At 30.8% G+C, this 25,632-nt stretch overlaps 4 protein-coding genes across 4 annotated transcripts; 2 read left to right on the top strand and 2 right to left on the bottom strand.

Annotated features, from left to right (window-relative positions):
• The first annotated feature begins 8,074 nt into the window (after window positions 1-8,074).
• On the top strand, window positions 8,075-9,574 carry LOC107886024 (universal stress protein PHOS34). The gene is made up of 4 exons (XM_016809810.2): window positions 8,075-8,570; window positions 8,663-8,772; window positions 8,850-8,968; window positions 9,266-9,574. Exons 1-4 carry the CDS (start codon window positions 8,396-8,398, stop codon window positions 9,354-9,356), a joined length of 495 nt encoding a protein of 164 aa, XP_016665299.1. The 5' UTR covers window positions 8,075-8,395; the 3' UTR covers window positions 9,357-9,574.
• A 2,198-nt stretch (window positions 9,575-11,772) lies between these two features.
• LOC107886022 (universal stress protein PHOS32) lies at window positions 11,773-13,184 on the top strand. The gene is made up of 3 exons (XM_016809809.2): window positions 11,773-12,197; window positions 12,300-12,528; window positions 12,862-13,184. The coding sequence occupies exons 1-3, from the start codon at window positions 12,023-12,025 to the stop codon at window positions 12,935-12,937; spliced, it is 480 nt and encodes a 159-aa protein (XP_016665298.1). The 5' UTR covers window positions 11,773-12,022; the 3' UTR covers window positions 12,938-13,184.
• Window positions 13,185-14,244: 1,060 nt separating this feature from the next.
• Window positions 14,245-16,990, bottom strand: LOC107887562 (glutathione S-transferase U7-like). Its single transcript, XM_016811815.1, has 2 exons — window positions 16,961-16,990; window positions 14,245-14,598 (listed from the first exon to the last, which is right to left on the bottom strand). The coding sequence occupies exons 1-2, from the start codon at window positions 16,988-16,990 to the stop codon at window positions 14,245-14,247; spliced, it is 384 nt and encodes a 127-aa protein (XP_016667304.1).
• Window positions 16,991-17,493: 503 nt separating this feature from the next.
• Window positions 17,494-18,763, bottom strand: LOC107887561 (glutathione S-transferase U7). The gene is made up of 2 exons (XM_016811814.2): window positions 18,251-18,763; window positions 17,494-17,961 (listed from the first exon to the last, which is right to left on the bottom strand). The coding sequence occupies exons 1-2, from the start codon at window positions 18,602-18,604 to the stop codon at window positions 17,605-17,607; spliced, it is 711 nt and encodes a 236-aa protein (XP_016667303.2). The 5' UTR covers window positions 18,605-18,763; the 3' UTR covers window positions 17,494-17,604.
• Between the last annotated feature and the right edge of the window lie 6,869 nt (window positions 18,764-25,632).

Raw genomic sequence — 25,632 nt, 5'->3', positions numbered from 1 at the left:
ACGGTAACTACGGACCTATCCACCAGCAATCCTAATTGTAACTGGATATCCTCCAAAATAATAGTACACTCTTCGAATGGAAGATGAAATGTGTGCGTCTCGAGTCTCCATCTCTCTATTAACATGCTGATGAGTTTCGGGTCTAACTTGCACCCCCGGCCTATAGTGGTCGTGTGCTAAAAACCCGCTTCCCTCAAGTAATTTTCTATCAACGGTGATAGCGGACCAGACATATTACGAATATAACATTGTAACACCCGATCTTCAGTGTAACACTAAACCCAACCCAGACGTTATAGTCGAATCTGGCAATGTTACATAAGAGTGTTTTTGGAAAACCGTTTTGAAACATAAAAATCTGTTAAATTATTATCTGTTACTTGGGTCGAGAAAACGTGAAATAATCGAACTGTTTGAAAACATGTCTTTATCGCGAAAGCTTTCGAAACCAATATATTTTTAAAATCTGTTTTTATATACTAAACCTCTTAGTTTATTTTAGAAAAGCCACATTTTAATGTTGCAGTTTATATTCCAAATCACAGTTCAAAAACCCAAGTTAAAACTAAGAGTCCAAGTCCTTAATTACATCAAAACTCTAAAAAATAATGAGTAAAACAAAAGCATTAAATTCATAAACTAAAATGTATGTGGTCGTGGTCACCGTCGAGTCCTTCGCTACACCGATCTGCCTACTGTTGGGGATTACCTAAACAAATAAAACAGAAAGGGTGAGTTTTCACAAACTCAGTATGTACATCCCCACAGTTTAGCATGCATACAGACAGATCACAGAATACAGTCAGAATTCGAGCCTGAACCCTTAATAGATGCGGTATGGGCTTTGGCTCGCTCAGAACAAAATCAGATATCTCATGCATACAGATCAGAATAACAGAACACGCTCACCAACCCTACACACCAACTCTGTTTAACCCAACACACCATGTAGGGATAAAATCGACCCCACATCCCTACACACCAAATATAGGGATAAAATCGATCCATTTAACCCTACACACCATAAAGTACCATATGCGGCACATGTCATAAATATGCAACTTAGCTGCCAGATAACAGGCTTAAGCAACCTCTTAGATACTTCCTTCACTTCATCAAACCCACCCCAATGAAATGCATCATACAATATGGCATGCTATAATGCAGGTTAACAGTCATACATTTATATTCAGAACAGAACAGATAAACATGCTAAGTATAATATACTAGTGCATACATCACATAATCAAATCATAATAATAGGGGTCTAAGATATCCTTACCGACCTTATGACAGGTCACAGTCGACTTGGGCGACTTGTACAACTTTACAGTACATTTCAGAAAAATGGGCTTACACGCCCATGTGGCCTGCCCGTGTAGGCCCACATGCTCGTGTGGATCACACGGCCTGGCCCAATATTCCACATGCCCATGTAGTTTACCCGTGTAGCCCACACAGCCTAATTGGCTGAGCCCGTGTCTCGCACACGGCCTCTCCAGCCATCACATGATCGTGTTCATCGCGCCCATGTCACGTGTGCACGGCCTGGTTCGTTAATCACACGGCCGTGTATCGCCACACGACCTCCACACAGGCAATCCACATGCCTGTATGACGTTGATAGTTTACTTTTTGGCTTTCGTTGAATCTCATTTTCTGTGCAATCGAAGTGCACACTTGGTCCGTTTAATGCCTTAACCACCCCTGAGACGATCAGAACTTAAAGATTGAACAATCAAACCTCAATATTAGCCTTAATCCCTGATTCACGTGAAACCTTAAAACCGTCAACACCTCAATTTCATGCAAACCATACTTACCTTGAAACCTCAATGCACTAAACTGAAATTTCACCGAAGGGAAAGCCTACCCCAATCGATCATTTACTGTCAACAACATAAAGAACCTCCGATCAATAATTAAGGACCAGAACTTCAATCATGCTTAACACACTTACCAAAGCAACAGAGGCGAGTGCGACTCCACAAAGCAAAGACAAAGAAACTGAAAAAGAGGAGTAGCTGAATTTGTAAAAAGGTAAAAACAAAAAAGAAAAAACGACAGCGAGAAGGGAAGGGAGGAAGAAAATTCAGCCGAAAGTCAAAAATTTGGGAACAAGAAAGAGAACTGAAAATCTGATAACTTCCCTATCCCAGCCTCCTTAATTTTCTTCCTCAACCTCTTCACTATCAGAATTTTAGTCCATTTCAAACTCTCACACGGCACAGTAGCAAAATAAATCCCTTACTCGCGCAGGGATTCAAACTTCAAACCTTCAAGCATTTAACACTCCACTTACCCACTAGACTAGCATGCCCATTCTTGCATATTTTTAGAAAACAATACTTATAAGTCTACTAACCAAATGTAAGGCTTTATTCAAATAAAACCAAAATTTTTCCCAAGTTAAGGCTTGAACTCAGGACTTCCCAGACACTCCCAGAACACATAACCACTGAAGCAAATATAGATTTTTGACAAATAATTACAGAAACAAATTTATAAAATTTGGGTCGTTATATACAGACTATTATAAAAAATTATAAAATACAAATTAATTAAAATTGCATAAATGAAAAAAATATTAAATAATATTCAAAAATTAAAATTAATTAAAATTACATAAATGAAAAAATATTAAACAATCTTCAACGTTTAAAATAAACCGTTAACATTTTCATTTGTTTGACGAAGATATATTTATGATCGAGACGAATTAATTCCCCGGCCATTGCTAACATGATCAAATATTTTTGAAATTATAAAAAAAATATTAACTTAAAAAAATAAAGTAAATAACTAATTATAAAGAGTTTTGAGAAATTTAATGGGAAATTTGAGAGCTTTAGGGAGAATTTTTAGAGAATTTTGACTAAATTTTGAAGAAATTAATTGTGAAATATAAGAAATGGGGGGTTTTATATATATATTTTAACCGTTGGACCCCCCAACGTTCAAAAAATTCAAAAAAAAATAGTCGCTCTGCCAGCAAAGCGCTCCCTCAAGGGCGCACTTTGCTAGATTTTTCCCCCTAAAATGCGGCCACGTAGGCTCGTTTTACCAAAACTGGCCATTTTTCCGTAAATAATTCTTTAATTGGACCATTTCCGTAATTTTATTTGAAAATGGGCCTTTTTCGGTAAATGGGTTGATTAAAAGATAGAGGATTGAGGTTTTCAATTTGAATTCAAAAAAATGTAAAAATATACATATGTTTTGGGAAAATTCCATGGGTTTGGGTTTTGAATAGTGGAAATTCCATGGGCTTGGGTTTTGAGTATTTTGGATGTTTGTAGTTGGTATATGTTGTTTAGAGTTTGATCCATATGTTTGTTAAAAAGAAATCGTTGAATTGAATCGAACCAAATTAGTTATTTGGTTAGAAAATTTTAGGTGTTTCAATTGTTTAGGTTTAGGGATTTTGAAATTTTTAAATATTTTAAACAAAATTAAGGTTTCGACTAAAAGGATTGAAGGATTTCGTTTACGCTCCGCTTAGGAATATGGATTTGAGAAGTTAGATTTTTATTTGTTGTATAAATTGTAAGAATGGAATGCATATGTTATGTATAAATTAGTTGAGATTCAATATAATGTGTATTAAAAAAATATGGATTTATCAAATTTAAAAATATTTTAAGAATTTTAAATTCATTATTAAATAAGTACTTAATAAATTCATGAATTTAAGAAATTATAATTTAGGAAATTCAAATCTTACCTTATCTTTTTGGATTGGAACAATTTATGGATTTTTGTCATATAGTGATGTATTTTGGGTAGAATCAATGTAATTGGGCCTTTTTGTCTCAATAATACAAAAAAAAATTAATAACTTAAATAGTATGCCCATGAGATTATTTATCAAAATGATATGTTTGCTACAGTATTTTGTTGGAGCGGCCTAACAAATTGGCTATACTGAATTGAAATGTGATGACCTAAGACATTTAGGATCCTAATATGAAATTTTCCATTTTAATTGATTGCTGGAGAATAGCTTTTAGGGTACCGCAATGTGACGACAAAATTTAAAAAGGTTAAATTCCTTCATAACCTTTTTGAAGTTTGGTGCCGTGATTAAGCAGCACCTAAAAGCTTTTTTTTCAACAATAAATTAAAACAAAAAAATTACATATTAAGTCACTAAATATTTCAAGTCATCACATTTTAGTTCAATATCGCCAATTTGTCAAGTGGCACTAGCAGAACACTATAGCAAATGTATCATTTTGATAAATAATCTCATGGGCATACCATTTAAAGCTTTCTTTTTTTTTTTTGGTGTATTATTAAGATAAAAAAAGTCGTGTAATTGAGTTAGAAAATTTTAAAGATTTTTAACTATTTAGAATTTTAGTCTGGATTTAGGGTTTAGAAACCAATAGAAGAATATGAAATTTACAAACCCCAAAAGACTATCACCATAATTAGAGGAGAATTGGGCTAGGGTTGAATTTGTTTTTAACAAATAAAGGCAAAGGGATTAAACCCCCAACTTGGTGATAGTATAAGGATTAAATATATCATTTGAATAAAATATTGTCAATGACTTGAACTACCCATAACCCCTCCGAACTCTTAAATAGGAAGATAAACGCACTTTAACGTGTTTGAATTTACATCCTCCTAAATTAGCAACAATATCAATATCAACCAAATAAAGACTTAATTCACAAAACAATATCATAGTTAAAGGGTTTTTTAACATTATTATTTGGCCTAATTCCTCACGCTCTAGAAGGGTCAAAATAGTCTAATCAAAGTATAAGGATTAAGTTACAAACATGATAACAGTAAAGAGAGTATAATCAAAATTTGACCTTCTCAATATTTGTTAATCCTTTTTCTATTAATGGGCCCTGGTATAGTTCTTTCCTTCAGTTTTTCAAAAGACCATTACCATAAGTCTTGAAGTTTATTTAATGGGCCAAAACAAAAGGTCCAAGCCCAAAAGTTCTAACGCAAACCCATGGTGTCGGTGCCATCATTCTCCCGCACCCCCTCTTGTTTGCAAAGAGGTGGACTAGCACAAGAGATCTCGATTTAATCGTTGGATCAAGTCATAAGTATTTTGATATTTTTTTAATAAAGTTTAGAATTTGAGTGTTATTGATAAAAAAAACAATTTAGGGAATACAATTCTTAGTTTTAATCGAGATTTAATGGGACTACTAAATATTAATAAATGTGAAATGAAAAATGTTGAACAATGAACCTCATGTGATGGCCTGCTGATTAAGGATGTTCATCGCTTTAGGTGTGGCCTTGGTTTGAGTTGCGCTAATTGCGTTTATTGTTTGGGTTTGTCCTGTTATTGTAATTAGAAAAAATGTTGAACAACCAATTATATATGATTTGATATTTTAGTTTCTTGTTTTATCATTAGACTAAAACTTTACTGTAATAGTAAAAGTACTATAAAGGTCCTTATATTAGGAGTTGGATTGCATATTATTCCCTCTACTTAAAAAAGGGCAAATTAGTCCTTCTGTTATAAATACAATCAATTTCTTCCGTTGCAAAATTTTTAAATTTGAGCGACCTTTTTTTTAACATAAAAAAGTATCAATTCTTCTCGGATACTTTTTTTTCTTATCAAACATATCAATTTAATTTTTTTAAAAGCATGAATGATTTAACTGTAAAAAAAATCACACTATATAAAATTAAATATTTTTTTTCAATATGCAAAAAAAAAACTACTGTGACATGATTAACAAAAGGACATTTAGATCCTTCATTAACCTTATCGAAATCCTCGATTTGTAAAAATATTTCTATTATACCCAAATGGCTTGTTGAAGAGAAAATAATGAAGGAATATGAGTTATTCTTACTTGGTGAAAACTCAAGCCAATCCGGGAATAACTTGTACCAAGATGGGAGAAATTGGCATCCATTCTTGTTAATACACAGAGAAGATGTTGGAGCTGATATGGCCAAGCCCCGAGACTCACCAATGGCTAACAAAGAACCTTTGGAGCGGCCTTTAGGACTGATAACTCGAGCTCGAGCCACTTAGCCGAATTCACTTAACTCCAAATTGAGCAACACTTCTCTATTTTACGATCGGGCAACACTACAACTCAAAATCAACTCACGAGACGAGATCGTATCAGGAGCCTCACTTGGAGGAATCGGTTGATATGGCCCAAACTTAATGTAAGCTCGATGGACTTTGTCCTGTTGATTTGGAGAGTAATCCCAAATAATTATTCGAAGTCTCAGATCACGCTCTAAAGAAGAAGCATCAAATTCCTTTATTTTGACCCTCAACACCTTACGAGGATGTTCAAGAACTTGAGAAAACCTGATATCTCATTTATGAGCTTGGGAAGACTCGATAATTCGTTTAGGATCTTGGGATAGAGAAGACCTAGTATCTCGTTCAAAAGCTTGGGAAGACTTAATATTGCGTATACCTAATATCTCGTTCAAGAGCTTAGGAAGATTCGATATTTGATTTTTCTCTAAAATAATAGAAGGTTGAGGAATTAATTAATCATTATTGTTTTCTGACACCCTTTTCTTGGAAAAAAGATTCAATCTTTTTGTTGACCATAATTTAATCAAAAAACTCGAAGACTGTAATAATGTATTAAACAAAATATTAGGAAAAAGAAAAAAATAAGTCAAATAAATAAAGAACATAATTTATGCAAAAATATTTACTGAGAGGTCTTTTACGTAAAGAGCCGAGAGGAAGATAATTTGTATTTTTTTACTTGGTGCTTTTAGTCTCTACATCAAAATCTTTTTTTTCTCTCGGCAGTGTCGGTACCTTACTAGAGGAAGATAATTTCTTAGCAAGACACCAAGAAAATCACTAACCTAATTTGTATGGGTATGGGCTAAATCAATTTGGCTTTAAAGTCCATATTGAGCCCCTAAATTTAGTCTTTCAAAGCCCATCATACATTAATATTTGATTATTATTGAAGTTATATAATTAAAAATTGAAAAATACTTTGTTAATATATAGTATAACCTTATAGCTTAAGGGGACGAATTATATGAAATACAATTTGGCCAATGGCGGTGAGAATGTTATACAATATGGACACCAAATCTAAAATACATGATAATTTATATAGAAAATTCAAAAATCTAAAAATTCCAAGGGGGCAACTGCCATCCCGCGCTCACTGGATCCATCCCTACTACTTGGTGTAGACATGTGGCACTATGAGATGTCTGCAAATGACCCTCATTTGAAGATCATCCAAGACGGTCTCCATTGTAGATCACCCTGTTGGTCAGTCTATGACTAGTCACTCAAATGTCTTGGCTTCCAAGCCACCACTCTTAGCAATAATGCTCTCACCTTCAAGAGAGAACCACAAAGGAACCACTAAAGCTTAATAATTTCGTACTACCTCAGTAAGGAGAATGTTAGAGTAGTACCACACTTGACGACAACCCACGTACAATGATCTTACCACCTGTCCTACTATACGATCACCATGTCTGGATTTGCCGATAATGTAACATTACTGAACTGAGGACCTTATAGAACGATGAAGGAAAGATTAGCAGCCTTAAGTTCCTACTCAACACCTAGTCTCAAACTTAAAATTTTTATATTGTTTTTCGACTCTTAAACTTTTCAATCAAACCTCAAACACAATAGAAACCTTGAATATATACAAACTCTAAATACAACCCTAAACCACAAAACATAAAAAAAATAATTGAACTGCCTCTATTGTTTTCTCCAAGAAAAACTTATTTATTTATTTTCTCCAAAATTCAAACTAAAAAACTCCAATCTCAAATTTCTTAATACACAACTTTTTGTTTCGTAAATGACCAGAAAAGTTCTATGACAATGTAGAGCTCAATCAAACCAAAAAGACCAAGAGAAAAAATCCATGTGAGCCTCATGTTCTGGAGTTGCTTATAAAAAGGATAATTATTATGTACTCATTGGAATTTAAAAAAAAGAAGAAGTTTATAATTGGGAGTAAGAATTTTAAAAGTGTACTTAAATATTATTTTAAAAAATAAATTTGAAAAAATAACACTCTTTTTTTTTTAATTCCATAAGTTTAACTAATTTTATTATCTACACTCTTTTCATCTCAAAAGAGAGGAGCGGTAGGTGGGGCTGCAGCTGGTTTATCTAATTGTGGAGTCAGCCTCAACTCGAGACTGTGCTGGCATTAGGGATGAGCCTATGACTGGTGGGTGTGGGAACCACTTCTTAATACGAGTTGGATTGTTAACAACGAGATATTGACTATTTTCTACCTTGGCCTTGAAAACAATAAACACTTCAGCATTTCATCATAGCTTCTCCTTTGATCCTCAAAACCGTGTGCTTAGATTTCAACACCTACTCCCTGCCATCAAATCTTGCTCTTCTTTTCTGGGTTTGATTTTCATAAAGATGACAAAAGATAAGAAAATCGGTGTAGCAGTGGATTACTCCAAGGGAAGCAAAGCAGCTCTGAAATGGTCCATCGACAATTTGTTAAACCAAGGGGATACTCTTTACCTCATCCATGTCAAACCCCATCAAAGCGACGAGTCTCGCAACCTTCTTTGGTCTACCACCGGCTCACGTATCTCACTCCTATACTCCACTTTTCCTTTTTTATGCTATGGGTCATTTGTAGTTTGACGACATTTGACTTGGGTGATCTTTTATTTGTAGCTTTGATTCCATTATCGGAGTTCAGAGAGAAGGAAGTGATGAAACATTATGAGGTGGAACCTGATCCTGTGATTTTGGATTTGGTTGATATTGCTTCCAGGCAGAAACAGGTTTTCCCAGGCTGTTTTGTATTTCTACCTTCTTCTTTTTTTTATAATCTGAGTTTGCTCACAAAATTTGATTACAGGGGACTCTTGTGGCTAAGATTTACTGGGGTGATGCCAGGGATAAGATATGTGAATCCGTTGAAGACTTGAAGCTTGACTGTTTGGTAATGGGCAGCAGAGGCCTTGGCACCATTCAAAGGTAATTCAATCTTTACCATCTTCCTGGGAAACTGAAAAATATGTTTTCAAGGGTGAAACCAATCATTCATTGAGGTACATATATTGATTAAATTGTTATGAGCCCTGTCTTTGATACAGATTTCAGAAATGGACTCTTTGTTACTATAATTCGAATTTATTAAAATACTCTTGTCAATAACAAAACCTTGAAACATCTACAAAGAACAATTTCAGGTCGAATTGTAACATATTGTTCCTTCCTCTTCTTGTCATCATTCTTTTTTAGTTCTGATATGGTGATTTTGATTGAAATTAGGGTACTGATCGGAAGTGTGAGCAATTATGTGATGGTAAATGCAACTTGTCCTGTAACAATTGTGAAGGATCCTAGTGCTCATGGATTTTGATCACAAAAGTCTGCAATTAGTTTTCTGCAATAGTATATGCATCTTTGGAAATAATTGATGTGCCTTGTTTCTGTTTCTATGTGAGTGATGTATTTATGTATGTGTGGACATCTTGATTCTCAGATTGTACTCGGATCCTGAGAGACTGCTTAATTAAGATTGGTTCCACATGTTGTGACATTGTCCACGGTTTGGATTAAAGTAACAATGTTCTACAATCTTTTATTGTTATTTATTTTACTTTAGAAACTATTTACTCATATATTTAAGCATTTGATTTCAATGTTATCCATTAACGGAGTTTTAATTTGTTAAATTATCAAAAATTTATTTTTTTAATTTGTTAAATTATCAAAAAAATAAATAAAATTGTATAACTATAGGTGTCCTCATCCAATATTATTTTGAATGTATTTTTATCTTCATCTTTTTTATTATTATTATTATATAAACTTTAAAAAATACATATATACATACATACAATAAGATGATTGGTAAAAATATTGGTTTTTGTACTAGGAATCGAATTGCAATTTGCCCCCTCTACTTAAAAAATAGGCAAGTTAGTTATTGTACATTAAATTAAAGAATAAACTAGTCCTTCTATTAAAAATTCAACAACTTTTACAATTAGAACTTGGTCTCTACATATCATAATGAGGTACACGTGGCACACCACGTGTCATTGCTTGGTTATTTTGTTAGATACGTAAATTTTTAACAGTACAAATGGATAAAGCTTAAAATAGAAAGGACTGATCTACTTTTTTATTTAACGTGTATAGACTAATTTGCTCATTTTTTTAGTAAATGGGACAAAATACAATCCAACTTCTAGTACAATGGTCTCCAGGGTACTTTTACCTAAGATGATTTGATAATATATATAATTTTTTTTTTACTAACTCTATAATACACGGGAGTTTATTTGATATATTGCCTCGAGTTTTTAGACTACGCTAGCTAAGCCAAGAGGGTAACAAGTGTCTTATAGGGGTATAGTCAATTTTTTAAAGTTGCTTGTAGAATAAAATAAATGCATTGTCAATGTACTAAATATTCACTCATAATATACCTATCACACTCTCAACGCGCTTGTGAAGTTTTAATAAAACTCCACAACCTATGTATGCGATAATTTTCCCAATTTTTATATCTATTTTTATAAATTTTTTACATAAAATTTTGGGTAAACTACATTGGTAATAACCCAACTATAAGTAAGCCTCTTTCTTAGTCACCTAACTATTGAAAGTTACAAAATAGTCATTCAACTATTCGATTTTTTCTTTTTGTTACCGACCATCAAATGACTAACGAAAAGTTGACACAGTAGCTTTTAAAAATGGCATAATAACAACTTTAACCCTCACCATTTATATATTGTATCAATTTAGTCTTAAATCTAAAAAATTGTACTCTCAAATTTACATATTGTGTAATTTGTTTCTTTTGCAATTTTTTTTGTGACCCTTTACAACATTGTCTCTATGTTTGGTTCAATGAAAAAAAATGAACAACAACCAAAAACAAAATAACCCGAATTTTGAAAAATAGCTAATTCAATTGCTTAATAAAAAAAATATTTGTTTCGTTAATTTAATCCAATTGTAAGTCTAGCAACTTAAAAAAAATTTAAAAAAATTGAGCTTTGATTTGTTTCGTTAAAGACAATCAATTCAAATTAACAAATAATAAATTAATTATCATAAAGAGATATCAAAATTTTTATCATTTGAAATATAAAAAAAATAATATATTCGGGACTTATCTATTTCAGATTAATTCAACCTCTTATCCTTACCACATTGATTTAAATCACATTACTAATTTATTTTTTACTTTTGTTAAAAAATTTATTTAAAATGATCTTAAAAACCTTTACTTTTATATATCAATGAAAATCATGAAAAAAAATGATGTCATTAATTTTAAAACACATAAAATATTTATTATACACATCCATATACAATAACATTTGTGTTTCTTTCTTTCTTTCAAAATTTGATTATTTATTTTACAAAATAATTTAATTAAAATTAAAGTCAGTTAAATAATATATAATAAAAATTGGTCACATGGTTTTATTTCATTTATGCCCAAAAATTAAGATATTTATGATTATTATAATATAAATTATTCTCATTGTTTAAACTAGATCTTATCACACTTACTATAGGGTAAAAATAAAATATTTTATATTAAAAGTATTTTCTTTTAAAATTTTTGAAATAATGAATATAAATAGAATGCTAACAAACATGCATTTTACTATTCAACACATATTTGATCTCGTAACTTTTTTATTTAAAGATAATATAAAAATACTGCTAGAATAATAATATTTATATAAATAAATAAATAAATTTATGTAAAAAAACTATTTATGATTTTTCTATTAAATAGCGATAGAGATAAGATGGAATCAGAGTTTCATATCATTCTTAATCGTTTTAATTTGTATTCCAATAACAACCTGGCAAGCCAATCCAACTATATACATATCCAATAAATGCCTTGGTCTTCACAAAAAAGAAGAATAAGAGGCTGAGCATCTGGTAGCTTTCTCTTTGTTCCTCCAAACTGTGTGCTTAGATTTGAAGACCTAGTCCCTGTGAACAAATCTTGTTGTTCATTTCTGGGTTTAATTTCTCAAGAAAAAGAAGATGACAAAAGATAGGCAAATCGGTGTAGCAATGGATTTCTCCAAGGGAAGCAAAGCAGCTCTTAAATGGACAATCGACAATCTGGTAGACAAAGGGGATACCCTTTACCTCATCCACGTCAAACCCAATCAGAGCGACGAGTCTCGTAACCTTCTTTGGTCCACCAGTGGCTCACGTAAGTCACTGCCATACTCCACTTCCGTTTTTGATCAAGTTTTAAAACTATGGGTCATTGGTATTTTGACGATATTTGACTTGGGTGATCTTTTATTTGTAGCTTTGATTCCATTATCGGAGTTCAGAGAGAAGGAAGTGATGAAACATTATGAGGTGGAACCTGATCCTGAGGTTTTAGACTTGGTTGATACGGCTTCAAGGCAGAAAGAGGTGAATATTGTCACAAAGATTTACTGGGGTGATGCCAGGGATAAAATATGTGAATCTGTTGCAGATTTGAAGCTTGATTGTTTGGTAATGGGCAGCAGAGGCCTTGGCACCATTCAAAGGTAATTCAATCTTTATCTTCTTCCTGGGAAATTGAAATATGTTTTCAAGGGTGAAACTACTTTGGGTCTAGTCCTTCATTTAGATAGATATAGTCTTTGATTTACTTATTGCAGAGTGCACTCTTTTATACGTAAAGTTCTGAGTTGGAATTTACTTATACACTCTTGCCAATGACAAAACCTTGAAAAATTAACGAACATCTAAAGAAAACAATTCCAATTTCCGTCCATGGTCCGACGGGTTGGATTGTAACGTAAATTTATCAACTGTTTCTTGCTCTTGTCATCATTTTCCTTTTTTGCTTCTGAGGTTGTGATTTTGATTGAAATTAGGGTACTGATTGGAAGTGTGAGCAACCATGTGATGGTAAATGCAACTTGTCCAGTAACAATTGTTAAAGGATCCTAGTGCTCATGGATTTTGATCTCAGTATTCTGCAAAAGTAATGTTCTTTGAAAATAATCGATGTTCCTTGTTTCTATTTCTATGTGGGTGATTTATGTATGTATGTATGGACATCTTGGTTCTGGGGTTGTACTCAGATCCTGAGGGTGCTTAGTTAGGATCAGTTCCAGTGCTGTTTCCATAAATAAACAAACTTTGTATGGACATGGACATTGTTCATGGTTCGCATTTAAGTAACAATGTTTCACTATCTTTTATTGTTATTTATTTGACTCTTGAGGCTAGGTAAAGAATGGTATGAAACAGAGTTGTTACATTGTCCTGTATTTTAGCATTTTTTTTTTCATGTCATTAATACATCATTTTAGTATTTCTTTTTTTTTTAAATTTTGGACCCTATACCCTAAAATCCTAGATCTTGGACCATGAATCCTAGATCCTGCTCTTTGGCTCTTGAACCTTGAACCTTGAATCTTTCCTGGACCCTAGACCTTAAACAATGGATCTCGGAAGGTTTCAGGTTTCAATGTTTAGGGTTCAGGGTTCAAGGTTAAGAGTTCAAGTTAAAAATTTTTTTTAAAATGATGTGTCAATAACATGAAAAAAGATGCAGAAATAGCATTAAATAATTAGTAAAAAATAATGTGACATCTCTATTTCATAAAATCATTTCCCTTTGAAGCTATTAAACTTTTGTTTGTATGATTATGTTTTAGAGTTTTTTTTTTTTGCTTAATTAAATATATCTTTGTATAACTTCTTTAAATCCGAATAACATAGATTAGATATTGTATGTTGGTTGGAGAAAGGGCAAAAGGGTTGGGATTGCTATTGCAGATTATTGAATTGTCAGGTTTCTGCCTTGTTTTTCTCATTCCCCATCTCTCTTTTTGTAATTTTGTGGAATCTGACAGAAAGGAAATCCAGCAATGCTATCCCTAAAAAACCTCCTAAATTTTGTTGAACCTCTTTCTAGGCTTAATTTTTTCTTTTTTCATTTAGAAATTGTACTTATCGAATTTATTTCTTTGATCCATATGATATTTTCTTAGCTTTTTTTTTAAGGGTGAATGTAATTTAGAGGTATCTCTATTATTGGGACTTGATCAAATTAGTTTCTCTACAATTTAATGGATCAATTTAATCCTTGTGCTATTATTTTTAAAATTTTTATAATACGGTAAATAAAATCTTTTATTGCTTGATAATCTCAAACAAATTGAAGGAAGCAACCACAAACAAAAGTAGAAAACTCACAATTATGATTACCATGGTGGTGAGAGTTATTATTATTATTATTATTATTTAAATCAGTTGGAAGCAGATTTGGGGGCTCTTTGGGCGAGTTGAATCCAATCTTGACGTTTCTCTTCTGGGATCAAGCATTCATTCACCACCTCCATTTTCATCACCCTTTCTATCCATTCATAAATCAGTGGAAAATTCTCAGTGCTTAATATTTTTTGTCCAGTAATCGATCCTGCAAGATGAAGCCACACTAAAATCATTGCAACAATATCAAGGTATCCAATTCTCTGCCCTCCAAAAAATTGCTTCCCTTTCAGCTCATCTTCAAGTATTTTCAGCTGCTCATGAATTTCTTCAATGGTCTCTTCTTTTTCCTTCCCTGCAGTTTGACCCAACTTCGCCAGTGTTGGCAAAAGCTGCAAAATGTAAATCACTTTGCATCTTTAGCTCAAATGATATACAAGGTTTTGCACTCTTTTTCCATTATCTATATTCTCTTTATTTTTCAAAATATCCTTCTTTTTTTATATTTTAGTCTTGAAGTCAATTTTTGTTCATTAACTCCATCAAACAATTTAATATAGTTTTTTTTAAAAAATATATGATTAAATGGCATTTTTGTACAACTGGATAAATATTTTTCCAATTTAAAGAAAGATGAAAGGTCAAATTCTATATAAAGTCCTTTTACTATATGTTTTTAGTAGATTTGGCCCCTATACTATAATTTGGTCATTTATAGTATTTTATTTTTCAAAATGTGTATTTTCAATCATAATATTAATATTTTTAGGACTAAACGGATTTAATTGTTTATGTTTGTGTTAGGACTAAAATTTCAAATTTTGAAAAGTACAATGACTAAAATTAACCGATTCAATAAGTATAGGGACTAAAATTGACCAAATTAAAGTACTGAGACTAAATCCGCGATTTTCACAAAGTAAAAGGACTAATAATAGAATTTAACCTAAAAAGTTAACAATTTAAACTAGATCAATCTAAACTCAAATTGATCCAAACTTGAAAAAATTCAAATTCAATCCGAATCCAAAAGGACATGAACTCAAAATACATAACCTTCAAATCTAAATAACTCAAACACAAAAAGATCCAAACTTAAAATCAAACCAACTCAAACTAAAATCACCCAAAAAAAATTTTAGGTTTCTCAAAATTTATACAATTCAAAAAAAATTGGACCGATTCAAATTAATTAAGGAATATTGACTTATTTGGCACTCTAACTTTGCAAAAAAGTTAACGTTTGTTAATGTTGCTGACGTGACAATCCAAATGTATGCCACATTAGTAATCAATTAATTTTTAAATATTAAACAAATATTTTTTTATAATTTTAAACTTTTTCAATAATTTTAAAATTTTAAAAATAAATTTTTAATTTTTTAAATATTTTAAATTTTAAAAGATCATTTAATTGTTGATACGGTATTCATGTGGTAATCCATATGTATGCCATGTTAGCAAAGTTAACAAGCATGAACTTTTCAATCTATTTTAAGGTGATTTGACAAACAGCACAAATTTAAAGCAAGGACGAAGCCAGAACAATTTTGTAAGGGGCTGGATGGAATTTTAATTTTTTATAGTCTATATCTTTATAATTTTTAAAGGGTTAAATTGAATTTTTATAATTTTAGGGAGCAAAAGTATAATTTTACCTTTACTAATTTAAAATTTTAGAAAATCTCAAGAGCATAAATAATAATTTCATATTTTAGGGGGGCCGGGGCCGAGGCCCCTGCGAGCTCCCCTAAATTCGCCTAAAGGTTAAAAAAGATAAAAAAAAATTAAATAGAAAATTAAAATAATTTTTTCTATAAGGTAGTCCAATTAAGTCATTATTTCGTTAAATAATTAAGATATTTTGTAAGCAACATCACTTGCATGCATGTTCATACTTATCTACACGACCATGAACTCGGAATGTTAATCCGACAAGTGGATGCATTTAATTTATGCATGTGTAACTTGCCTTGTTCTCTAGAAGACTATTACCATATTAATTATCAAAGGGATTTTTTTTTTTGAAAGTTCTGAAATATTTTAATCTTTTCTTTTACAAAATATTTTAATATTTAATTTTTTTAAGTCTAATTTATAAAATCGTCAATTTTTTTCTTAAACTAGATTATTAACAGGAGCGAAATTAAGAAATTATTTTAAGGATTAAAATTAAATTGTAATTTTTACGATAGTAAAACTTTAATTTTATCATTTTAATAGTCTGTATTTTTATAATTTTTAAAATATTAAATTAAATTTTTATTACTTTTAAAGAGTTAAAGTGTAATTTTATTTTTATTAATTAAAAATTTTAAAAGATCTAAATGAAAAGAATTTCATTTTAATAAGAACTAAGGCCGCCGCCAACTCTTAATTACGCCCTTGATGATAAGACATTTCTAAAATATAAAAATATATTTAAGTGACAAATTTAAAATCGCGAAGTCAAATAATTTTTATATTTAAGTGACAAATTTAAAATCGCGAAGTCAAATAAAAAAATATATAAATTTTCACTCTAGAAAAATCAGAAAAATATTATAAATTTATATATAGTAATTATATAATGCTAATTTGTCACCGCTGTAATGAGGAAAACATAAGTAGTTATAAGTAAATATCCTGAAATATATTTAACTTAATTAAAATTATAAATCTTCAAAACATTGCCTCTCTCTTAGAGCAAACCCGAAATGTATGCTTGACGAGGGACCGCCGTCATCCACCATGGCACCGCCGTTCTCCAAGAACTGGAACAACTCCTTGAGCAAACATCACCATTTCTTAATTTATGGATATTTATTTTAATCGCATTTGTTCCTTATTTACCAAAGCCCCCCATCCGCTTCACAAATTTCATCTAATGATTTCCACCACCCATTCTCGCTCAATGTTCATTGTGGAGGCCATCATCACTATTTCTTCGCTGCAACTAGAGGTTAAAATCCCACCCACTCATGCTCATTGATTTTTCCGACAAATGCCTATCAAGATCCTCGATGACAATCACAGATTCGTCATGCTTTGTAACAAGAGAATGTTAAGATTGGCGTCATCACAAACTTTGGACAAATCAATGTTGTCAACATTGTAAACTCAAGGAATTAGCCAAAAGCCACTGTAAAGCTTTATTTCACTGTACTTGATCAGAGAGAAGTTAATCTTTTGAAGATTTATAATTTTAATTATATTTTATTTCAAAATAATAATAGTTCTAATTATATTTAATACATCAAGGGATATTTATTTATAGGTCCTTTAGCATTGAGGTGGCAGATTGTGCATTAAATATAATCACACACATTATATATATATAATCGAAAACCTTACAACTTCATATATAACTTTTTATTTGCTTATTTACTATGTTAGCATTTCTTTTATTCTAAAGGCTTTTACTTGGAGGCAGACTTGAAGGCTGCGAGTCGAGTTCGGATGTAAGTGAGATGTTTGTCCTTGGGAATCCGGCTTTCGTCCACCATATCGATCTTGAGCTGCTTTTGGATCCATTCAAATATGAATGGAAATTTGTGTTGCGAGAAGATATTGATTCCCAAAGCCTCTTGCAGGTTTCCAAACCAGAATACCAAGAAATTGGCAACGATATCAACATATCCAATACCCTCACCTCCAAAATAGGCTTTCCCTTTCACTTCATTCTCCAGCAGTTTTAGCTGCTCAGTTACTTCTTCAATTGCATGCTCTTGTTCCTTTCCTGTGGTAAAACTAACCTTCCTTGTTGTGCTCAGTATCTGCAAATAATGGAATTCTTAAACTTATTATATCCCATCATTAGTTTAGACCCATTAAATCCTAAACTCAACTCGATTTGATAATAAAAAATTAACGACTTAAATTTGTCTAATTTAAAAATAACTTATAATAGAAAAGACTAAAACCCAAAATGATTCATCCTTAGAAATGATAAAAATAATCTGTAAATTTTAAAATTCAAATTCAACTTACCCAAATTCTACAACCCAAGGAGTGGGATTGAGAGGTGTAAAAGAAAAAAAAACGTCTAACACAGGTTGATTATACCTTTTCGTCAATGAACTTAGCCCAGAACCGAGCCATGGCTCTATCATAAGGATCTTGAGACAAAAGAATAGGATTGTTCCTCCAGGTTTCATCGATGTACTCTAAGATTACAAGTGATTCTGGTATTGATTTCCCATTATGAACAAGGACTGGGATTTTTTGATGAACTGGATTATGTTTGATAAGCAAAGCGCTCTTGTTGGATAAATCTTCTTCAATGTATTCATATGGTATTCCCTTTAGTTTCAAGGCCAGTTCAACCCTGCGACTGTAAGGGCTTGCCCACATCCCAAATACCTTCACTTCTTCATCACCCCCCATGGTTTTTGAACTGAAAATGGTTCGCCACTTCATTGCTTCTTATGCCTATCCCTCTTATAGCTGATGAAGTTCCAACGTGAAGAGATCATTGCATGAATCTCGGCCGTCAAAAAAAGGCACTACAATCTCAGCCCCTTGAATTGCACAATGCAGTCTAAGTGGATGACATTGAGAATCAAAATCATTCACTTTGTTTGTTTTGGATTAGCTTAAGTCTATATATATATGCTTAAGTCTACGTTCCCATGATTGGTGGCACAAAGATAACGATGGTGGCGCTGGCTCATTGGGTTGGATTGATTGGCTGACGACCCAAGGCTGACCACTTCCTTTTTTTTTTCTTCTTGATTTTAAATATTAATTATGTTATATGATTATGCCAAAATATCAACTATTTTAGCTGTTAATGAGGTAAATATACTGAGAATTTCAAAATGCAAATTCAAATACTCTTTAAGTCACGTTTGTTTTAGTCTTGCAAGAGTGCAAGAATATTCGAAGATGTCTCACCTTCTTAAAAAATCATCCTTGAGCTCAATCCATCACCATAATACACTAATAAATGGACTAACATCAAATCAGAAATTATGTGATTGTTGCCGATAAAGTATGAAAAAGCTTATTTAATACGTATCTCATTAAAAAAAATTACATATAAAATAAAAATAATTACTATAAATTTAAACTTGAAATTAAAAAGATGAATAATTTTTTTTAAAACGATAACATCTCTTCAACAAAAAAGTTTCATTCTTTTTGCTATAAATAAATTATGTGAATGATTAAAAATTATCAATTGTAATTAGTTTATAATTAACTTATGATTAAAACATATGAAAATAATAATCTATTAAATATAGATTGAGAGATTTATTAAAACTAGGGTAAATATATACCTTATGTAGTTCGGTTTTTTTTTTACAAGAAGAAAGATTAAACCATAACTAAACTATACGGTGCCAAGATATTAAAGACATACCTAGCCAGCGGTCTTGAAAACGCCATTAAAGCTAACCTATCAACTACTTTATTGCCCTCTTTGAAAGTACGAGTAACTTTAGCCATCTAGGAAAGTTATAATAGCTTCTTAATGGCACGTGCCATAATTGAGTAATGCTGATCAACTATATTTTCTTGAATCAATTGGATAGCTTTAGTACTATTCAACTCAAAAATTACACGTGTAATAGTTTGATTATTTTTGTCACTCATGTTAATCTTACAAACAGTAAGTTGACGTGGTTGTTAAAAAAATCAGTATAATAATAAGTTTTGTCCTCAACTATTACATATTAAACCAATTTAATCATAATTTTAAAAATTTAATCCTCAAAATGTACAAATAATTTCAAATTGATCCTAATTCTAAAATTTTAAAAGATATACAAAAATACATAAATATTTTCAAAAAAAATATAATAATAAATTTGAATTTTATATTAATATTAATATTAAATAAAATAAAAATCTCCCATTCCCCCAGCACAGACCCCCTTAACTGGTTCGTCTAGATAGTTTCCTCTTTCGGCAAGGACCTTGAGAGCAAGTTGGAGGCTATTTCGAGAGATAAAGATGGGGGTGGAGATGAATCTTCTTTGAATAAATGGTTTTGAGAGTAGCAGAAACCAAGATAGTTCCTGACATGAAAAATGAAGATAACAAACTTAAATGGTTTGAAGGGTTTCTAAAAAAAGTAAGAAAATATTAAGATTTTCAATGAAAGTGCTGTGCTTTGTATCTGTTCTCTTTGTTTAATGGGGGCTTTGATAGATGTAAAGACAACCCACTTTGAAAAAATTAGAAATCTGTAGTCATACAAGAAACAAAATCTTCAGAGAATTGCAGTGATATGGAGTTGATAGTGTTCAGTACTGTGCCCTGCTTTTTTACCTTCTTAGCACTGCAAACACCTTGTGCTGTGATACGGATATCATTATCTGCAAATTGAGGTATAACAAAAATGCAGCAGCAGCAGCAGAGAGGGAGAGGAAGGGGGACGATGATGGGTGGGGGATTTTTTTATATTATATTAATATAAAAGATAAATTCCATTTTTTATATTTTTTAAAAATATTTATCTTTTATATTTTTAAATTTTATATATTGTTATTTCTCGTTATCAATATTTTTAATTTATATATATAAATTTATTATTATATTTCTTTGGAAATATTTGTGTATTTTTATATTTTTAAAAATTAAGAACAAATTGAGTTTTTTTTATAAATTTTAAGAGTTAATTTTTTAAAATTATGATTGAATTATTATAATATATAAAAATTAAATACAAAATTTATTATTATATTAATTTTTTATCTACGCAGTTCATAATTTTAACAAAATTAATTAAAATAATAAAACTATATAATGTAAGTATTTAAATTACAAAACTTTTTTATTTTTTTTGTACTTAAAATATTATTTTTTTGATAATTGAATAGGATATTCACAACATATAAACTCAATTATCAATGTACGAGCTGACATGTGAAACCTCTACTTTCTAGATCATTTTTAAATAAATAATATTGTACTCTTGAGTTTCAACTTATTATAATATGGTTTAAAGTGTTGACTAGGCTTTTTTTTATCTTCCTAATTAGGCGTTTTTACCCCAAATTTTTTTTTTTAAAATTCAAAATTAATATATTCTTTTAATAAAAACCAATTTTGTACAAAAAAATTTTAAAGTGTTAGAGAGAAATGGGTTCAATGGAAGCTGTGAAAGAAATAAAAGAAATTATGATTTAAACCAAAATTGATTTATAATCATTTTGTTGACAGAATGCCGGTTCCCATATCGTTTATATTGCTTGGAACATTCTGTTGTAATAATAAAATTTAGATTTTATTTTGATATCAATTATATCGGAATATTATGTATTGATAAAAAAAATATATTTAAAATATTATTATTATTATTATTATTATTATTTACTCAGAACACTATATTTAAATCAATTGGCTTGTATTAGTATAATCGATACTAACCGAAATTTGCATTGAAATGAAATATAAAATCTACTAAATATAAACAGTACTAAAACAATACTAATTATCATAGCCTAAATATTGATCTATTTGAGCCGATTTTAATTTCAACACTTTCTGGTTCTAAATAGAATTTGGTTTAATTGAGTGATACATGGGGAAATGGGATTTCTCTCTCCACTTTAAAAAACTTGTATTAGATTGATTGTTATTATTAGAAAAATGTATTAGTTTGAATTTTTTTTATATTATTGAGGTAAAACTGTCTCCTAATTGTATTCTTAATCTTTTTATACTTAACTTAGGTTGTACTACAATCCACTCCTCTTATCCCAATAGCACAAATCTTGACCTAAACCTATTTACCTAGTGCAATATTTTATAATTTTTGCTCATAGATGCTTAAATCTTTCATTTAATTCGGTTGGTATTGATATTATTGTTTATGTAGGAGGATGTAGGTTTGAGCAGGTTAAAACGCATTTATCCTCTTATTGAAAGATTAGAGAGGGACTATAAATAATTCTAAGTATTTTGTATTTAAAAAATTGCTTCATTTAAACTAATAATTTCTTTTTAATTTCCACCTATTAAATAATTAAAATAAATTATTATAAAAAGTAAAGTCAATAATTACTTATTAATTAAATGAGTAAAAATTAATTAATTAATTATAATCAAAATAAAAACCTCAACCAAAGGTAAAACCTAGTTGACATTAAGAATCAATTTGAAGTGCTTTGCTTATAAAAATAAGTTAATTATAAAAATTTCTCATTTCAATAGTATCATGACAATATAACATTAAGTATTCTTGTAATATTTATGGATCAGGTTGGATTAAATTAAGTTGTTACATTTTATGAATATCATATATAATTGTCGAAACTATTTTTATTTTGAAAAACGGGGATCAACTTTAAAATAAAAATGGAGTCGTCACCTGATCGGGTCACCTTGTGATCGATAATTTTAATAAAGCATTTTGGTTTATTAAAACAACGTTTTTGGTCTACGAGAATCTAGAAGACGGATTCGGGAGTCGGTTATGCGCGAGGAAGTTTAGCACCCTCGCAACGCCCAAAATTGGTACCGTATTGATCAATTATCGTCCTAATGTTGAAAATTTGAAAAAGATTTTGAAATACAATTCCTTTAAAAACATTTAGATATCTTGAATCGGATATTGAGATTCTCTCGCTCAGAAGGAATAAAATATCATGTAACACCCCTTACCCGAGACCGTCTCCGGAATCGAGTACGAGATGTCATCCAATTTAACTTACCGATTCGGAGCATAAAAATTTACTTTTAAAATTAAATTCACTGTTCATAACAACACTGTCCACCTGCGCAACTGTCACTAATTTAATTATAACTTGAGTTACGAAACTCAAAATTTAAATCCGTAAATTTTCCGTGAAACTAGACTCATATTCCTTTTTACCATAAAATTTTCATAATTTTTGACTTAGCACATTAGTACAGTTTATTCATTAAAGTATCCCCTGTTTCACAGCTCGACAGATCTGACCTCTTGGCGCTAAAAATCAAATATCTAATTGTACAGAATTCATATAAGGTTACCATTAATTTATTTTGAAAATAGACTCACTAAGGAATCTAAACATATAAATTATGACCTATAATTATTTCTGTACAATTTATAATGATTTTCTAAAGTTAGAACAGGGGACTTCAAAAACCATTCTGACCCTGTCTCACTAAAATTTAAATATCTCAAAATATAAAATTCCTTTGCCTACACCGTTTCTTTCATGTAAAAATAGACTTGATAAGCTTTAATTCTATAATTCTATATATCATTCACCCTCTAATTCCATTTCTACTATTTATGGTGATTTTTCACATTCACGTCACTGCTGCTGTCAAAGAAACTGCTTCTTTGAATTAGTTACCATTTAAACATACATAACTCCAAAACATATTCATTAATAACTACTTCAATAGCTAACATTAGCCATATCATTTGGACATGCTCAAAATGATTAAGACTCTATACATGCCATAGTTTAAACATTTTGAAAAGCACATAATACCGAGATGGTTATGATAGTGTGATACGAGCTCCGACGGTCCACTATTCGATCAAGTTCAAATCACTATAAAACAAAGGAAAGAAAGAGATGTGTAAGCTATAAATAGCTTAGTAAGTTACATGTAAACAATAATTACTCAATTAATAATTAACACTTTTAACATATAACTAATCAAAACATTTCTTAGCAATTTCAATCACTTACACATACACAATCTTACCAATTCACTTGCATATACATTTTCACACTTAACATTTCATATTCACTTTAATTCATTATTAATCCCGTTGAACACTTGGAATATACACGGATACGTAGAGATTTAGCACATAAGTGCCACACTGATATGTAGCCGAAGCTACCACTGATATGTAGCCGAAGCTACCACTGGATGTAGCCAAAGCTACCACTGGATGTAGCCAAAGCTACCACTGAAATGTAGCCGAAGCTACCACTGATCAATAACACTGGAAATGTCCACGGGTCTGCTCACACAAGCTGTCAGGTGTCTGCAACACATGCTAGATCATCCAGCACCCGGGACTCACTGTAACACTGTAACACTGGTCTCTAGTGACATGTCACTTGTATCCAATTCTATTCCTAAGTTCAACCGGGAATTTACACTTAACACTTTATTTTCAACACTTTATCACTTGAATAATTCATGAACAACTTTCCTTCCACATTCATTATTAATTCACATATCAAATATAATTCACAATTTATACAAATATAACTATTATTTACATATAACTTACCTCGGATGCAAAACGACTATTTTTGTAATTTAGTCGATAACTCTCTTTTCCCCGATCACTTGCACTATTTCTTCTTTCTTGATCTATATTAACACAATTTAATACATTTTATCAATATTCCATTCAAATACAATTCATACACAACATTTTGACACATTTACATTTTTCCCCATAACTTTTCAAAAATTCCACTTTTGTCCCTAAGCTCGTAAAAATAAAATTCTCTAAATTCTTAAATTTCAAACTTCGCTAAATCATATTTCATGCTCATAACGGGCCTCAATTTCACAAAATCACAACTTTATGCACACTTTACCATCTTTCACAATTTAGCCCTTTTTCAACATTTTTCATTGAAATTCATCTAGTAAAACTTGTAATTAACACTTCAAACATTCATTATCTAACATCACTAATCAATTTACAATTATATCATGAATGGGTCAATTTTTAAACTTTAATTTCATTTAAATTAAATGGTAGAAACATGAAATTCAAGCTTCAATAAGCATAAAAATATGAAAATAATTAAAAACGGGGCAAGAAATCACTTACAATTGAGCTTAGGAAAATCAAAACCCTTAACTATGGTAACCTGAAACTTTCGGCAGCAAGCTTCTGATTTTTTTGAAGAAGATGGACACTTATTTTCTCTTTATTTTGTCTTTTACCCAATTTGGACAAAAATGCCCTTGACCCATTACTTAGATATTTTTCTAGAAATACCCTTTTGTGTCCATAACACTAATTTATGGTCTAATTGCCACATAAACACTTCCAATTTCATGCAATAATTCAATTAAGTCATTTAATCACTAATTAGACACACTTTGCATTTTTCTCAATTTAGTCCTAAAAATTCAATTAAGCACTAAAGCATTAAAATTTCCTATCCATATTTTCACACAATATTTCAATCAATCAGTAACTAATAAAAATTTATAAAATTAAACTATTTCACTTCGGATTTGTGGTTACGAAATCACTATTCCGATTAGGCCCTATTTCGGGCTATCACATATCACATCCAGCACGGTATGATACAACACTTCGAACCTTCGATACAAGATCATCTTATGATTTCCAAAACTCATGCATTTGAAATTTTAAAAGGATATTTGAATATTTGGTTAAACGGTAAATTGAAACCCAGCACGATTGGGCACGATTTCTCAAATTTACAAACATGAAATATTGCCTCATTTTAAGAAAACATGGATGGAATTTCAAAAGGATATTCAGTTATTCA

This window comes from Gossypium hirsutum, chromosome A03 (genome assembly GCF_007990345.1).
Source record: "Gossypium hirsutum isolate 1008001.06 chromosome A03, Gossypium_hirsutum_v2.1, whole genome shotgun sequence".
In the NCBI taxonomy this organism is placed as follows: domain Eukaryota; kingdom Viridiplantae; phylum Streptophyta; class Magnoliopsida; order Malvales; family Malvaceae; genus Gossypium; species Gossypium hirsutum.
Note: the sequence above shows the minus strand (reverse complement) of the source record. Positions and strands in the feature narration are given on the sequence as shown.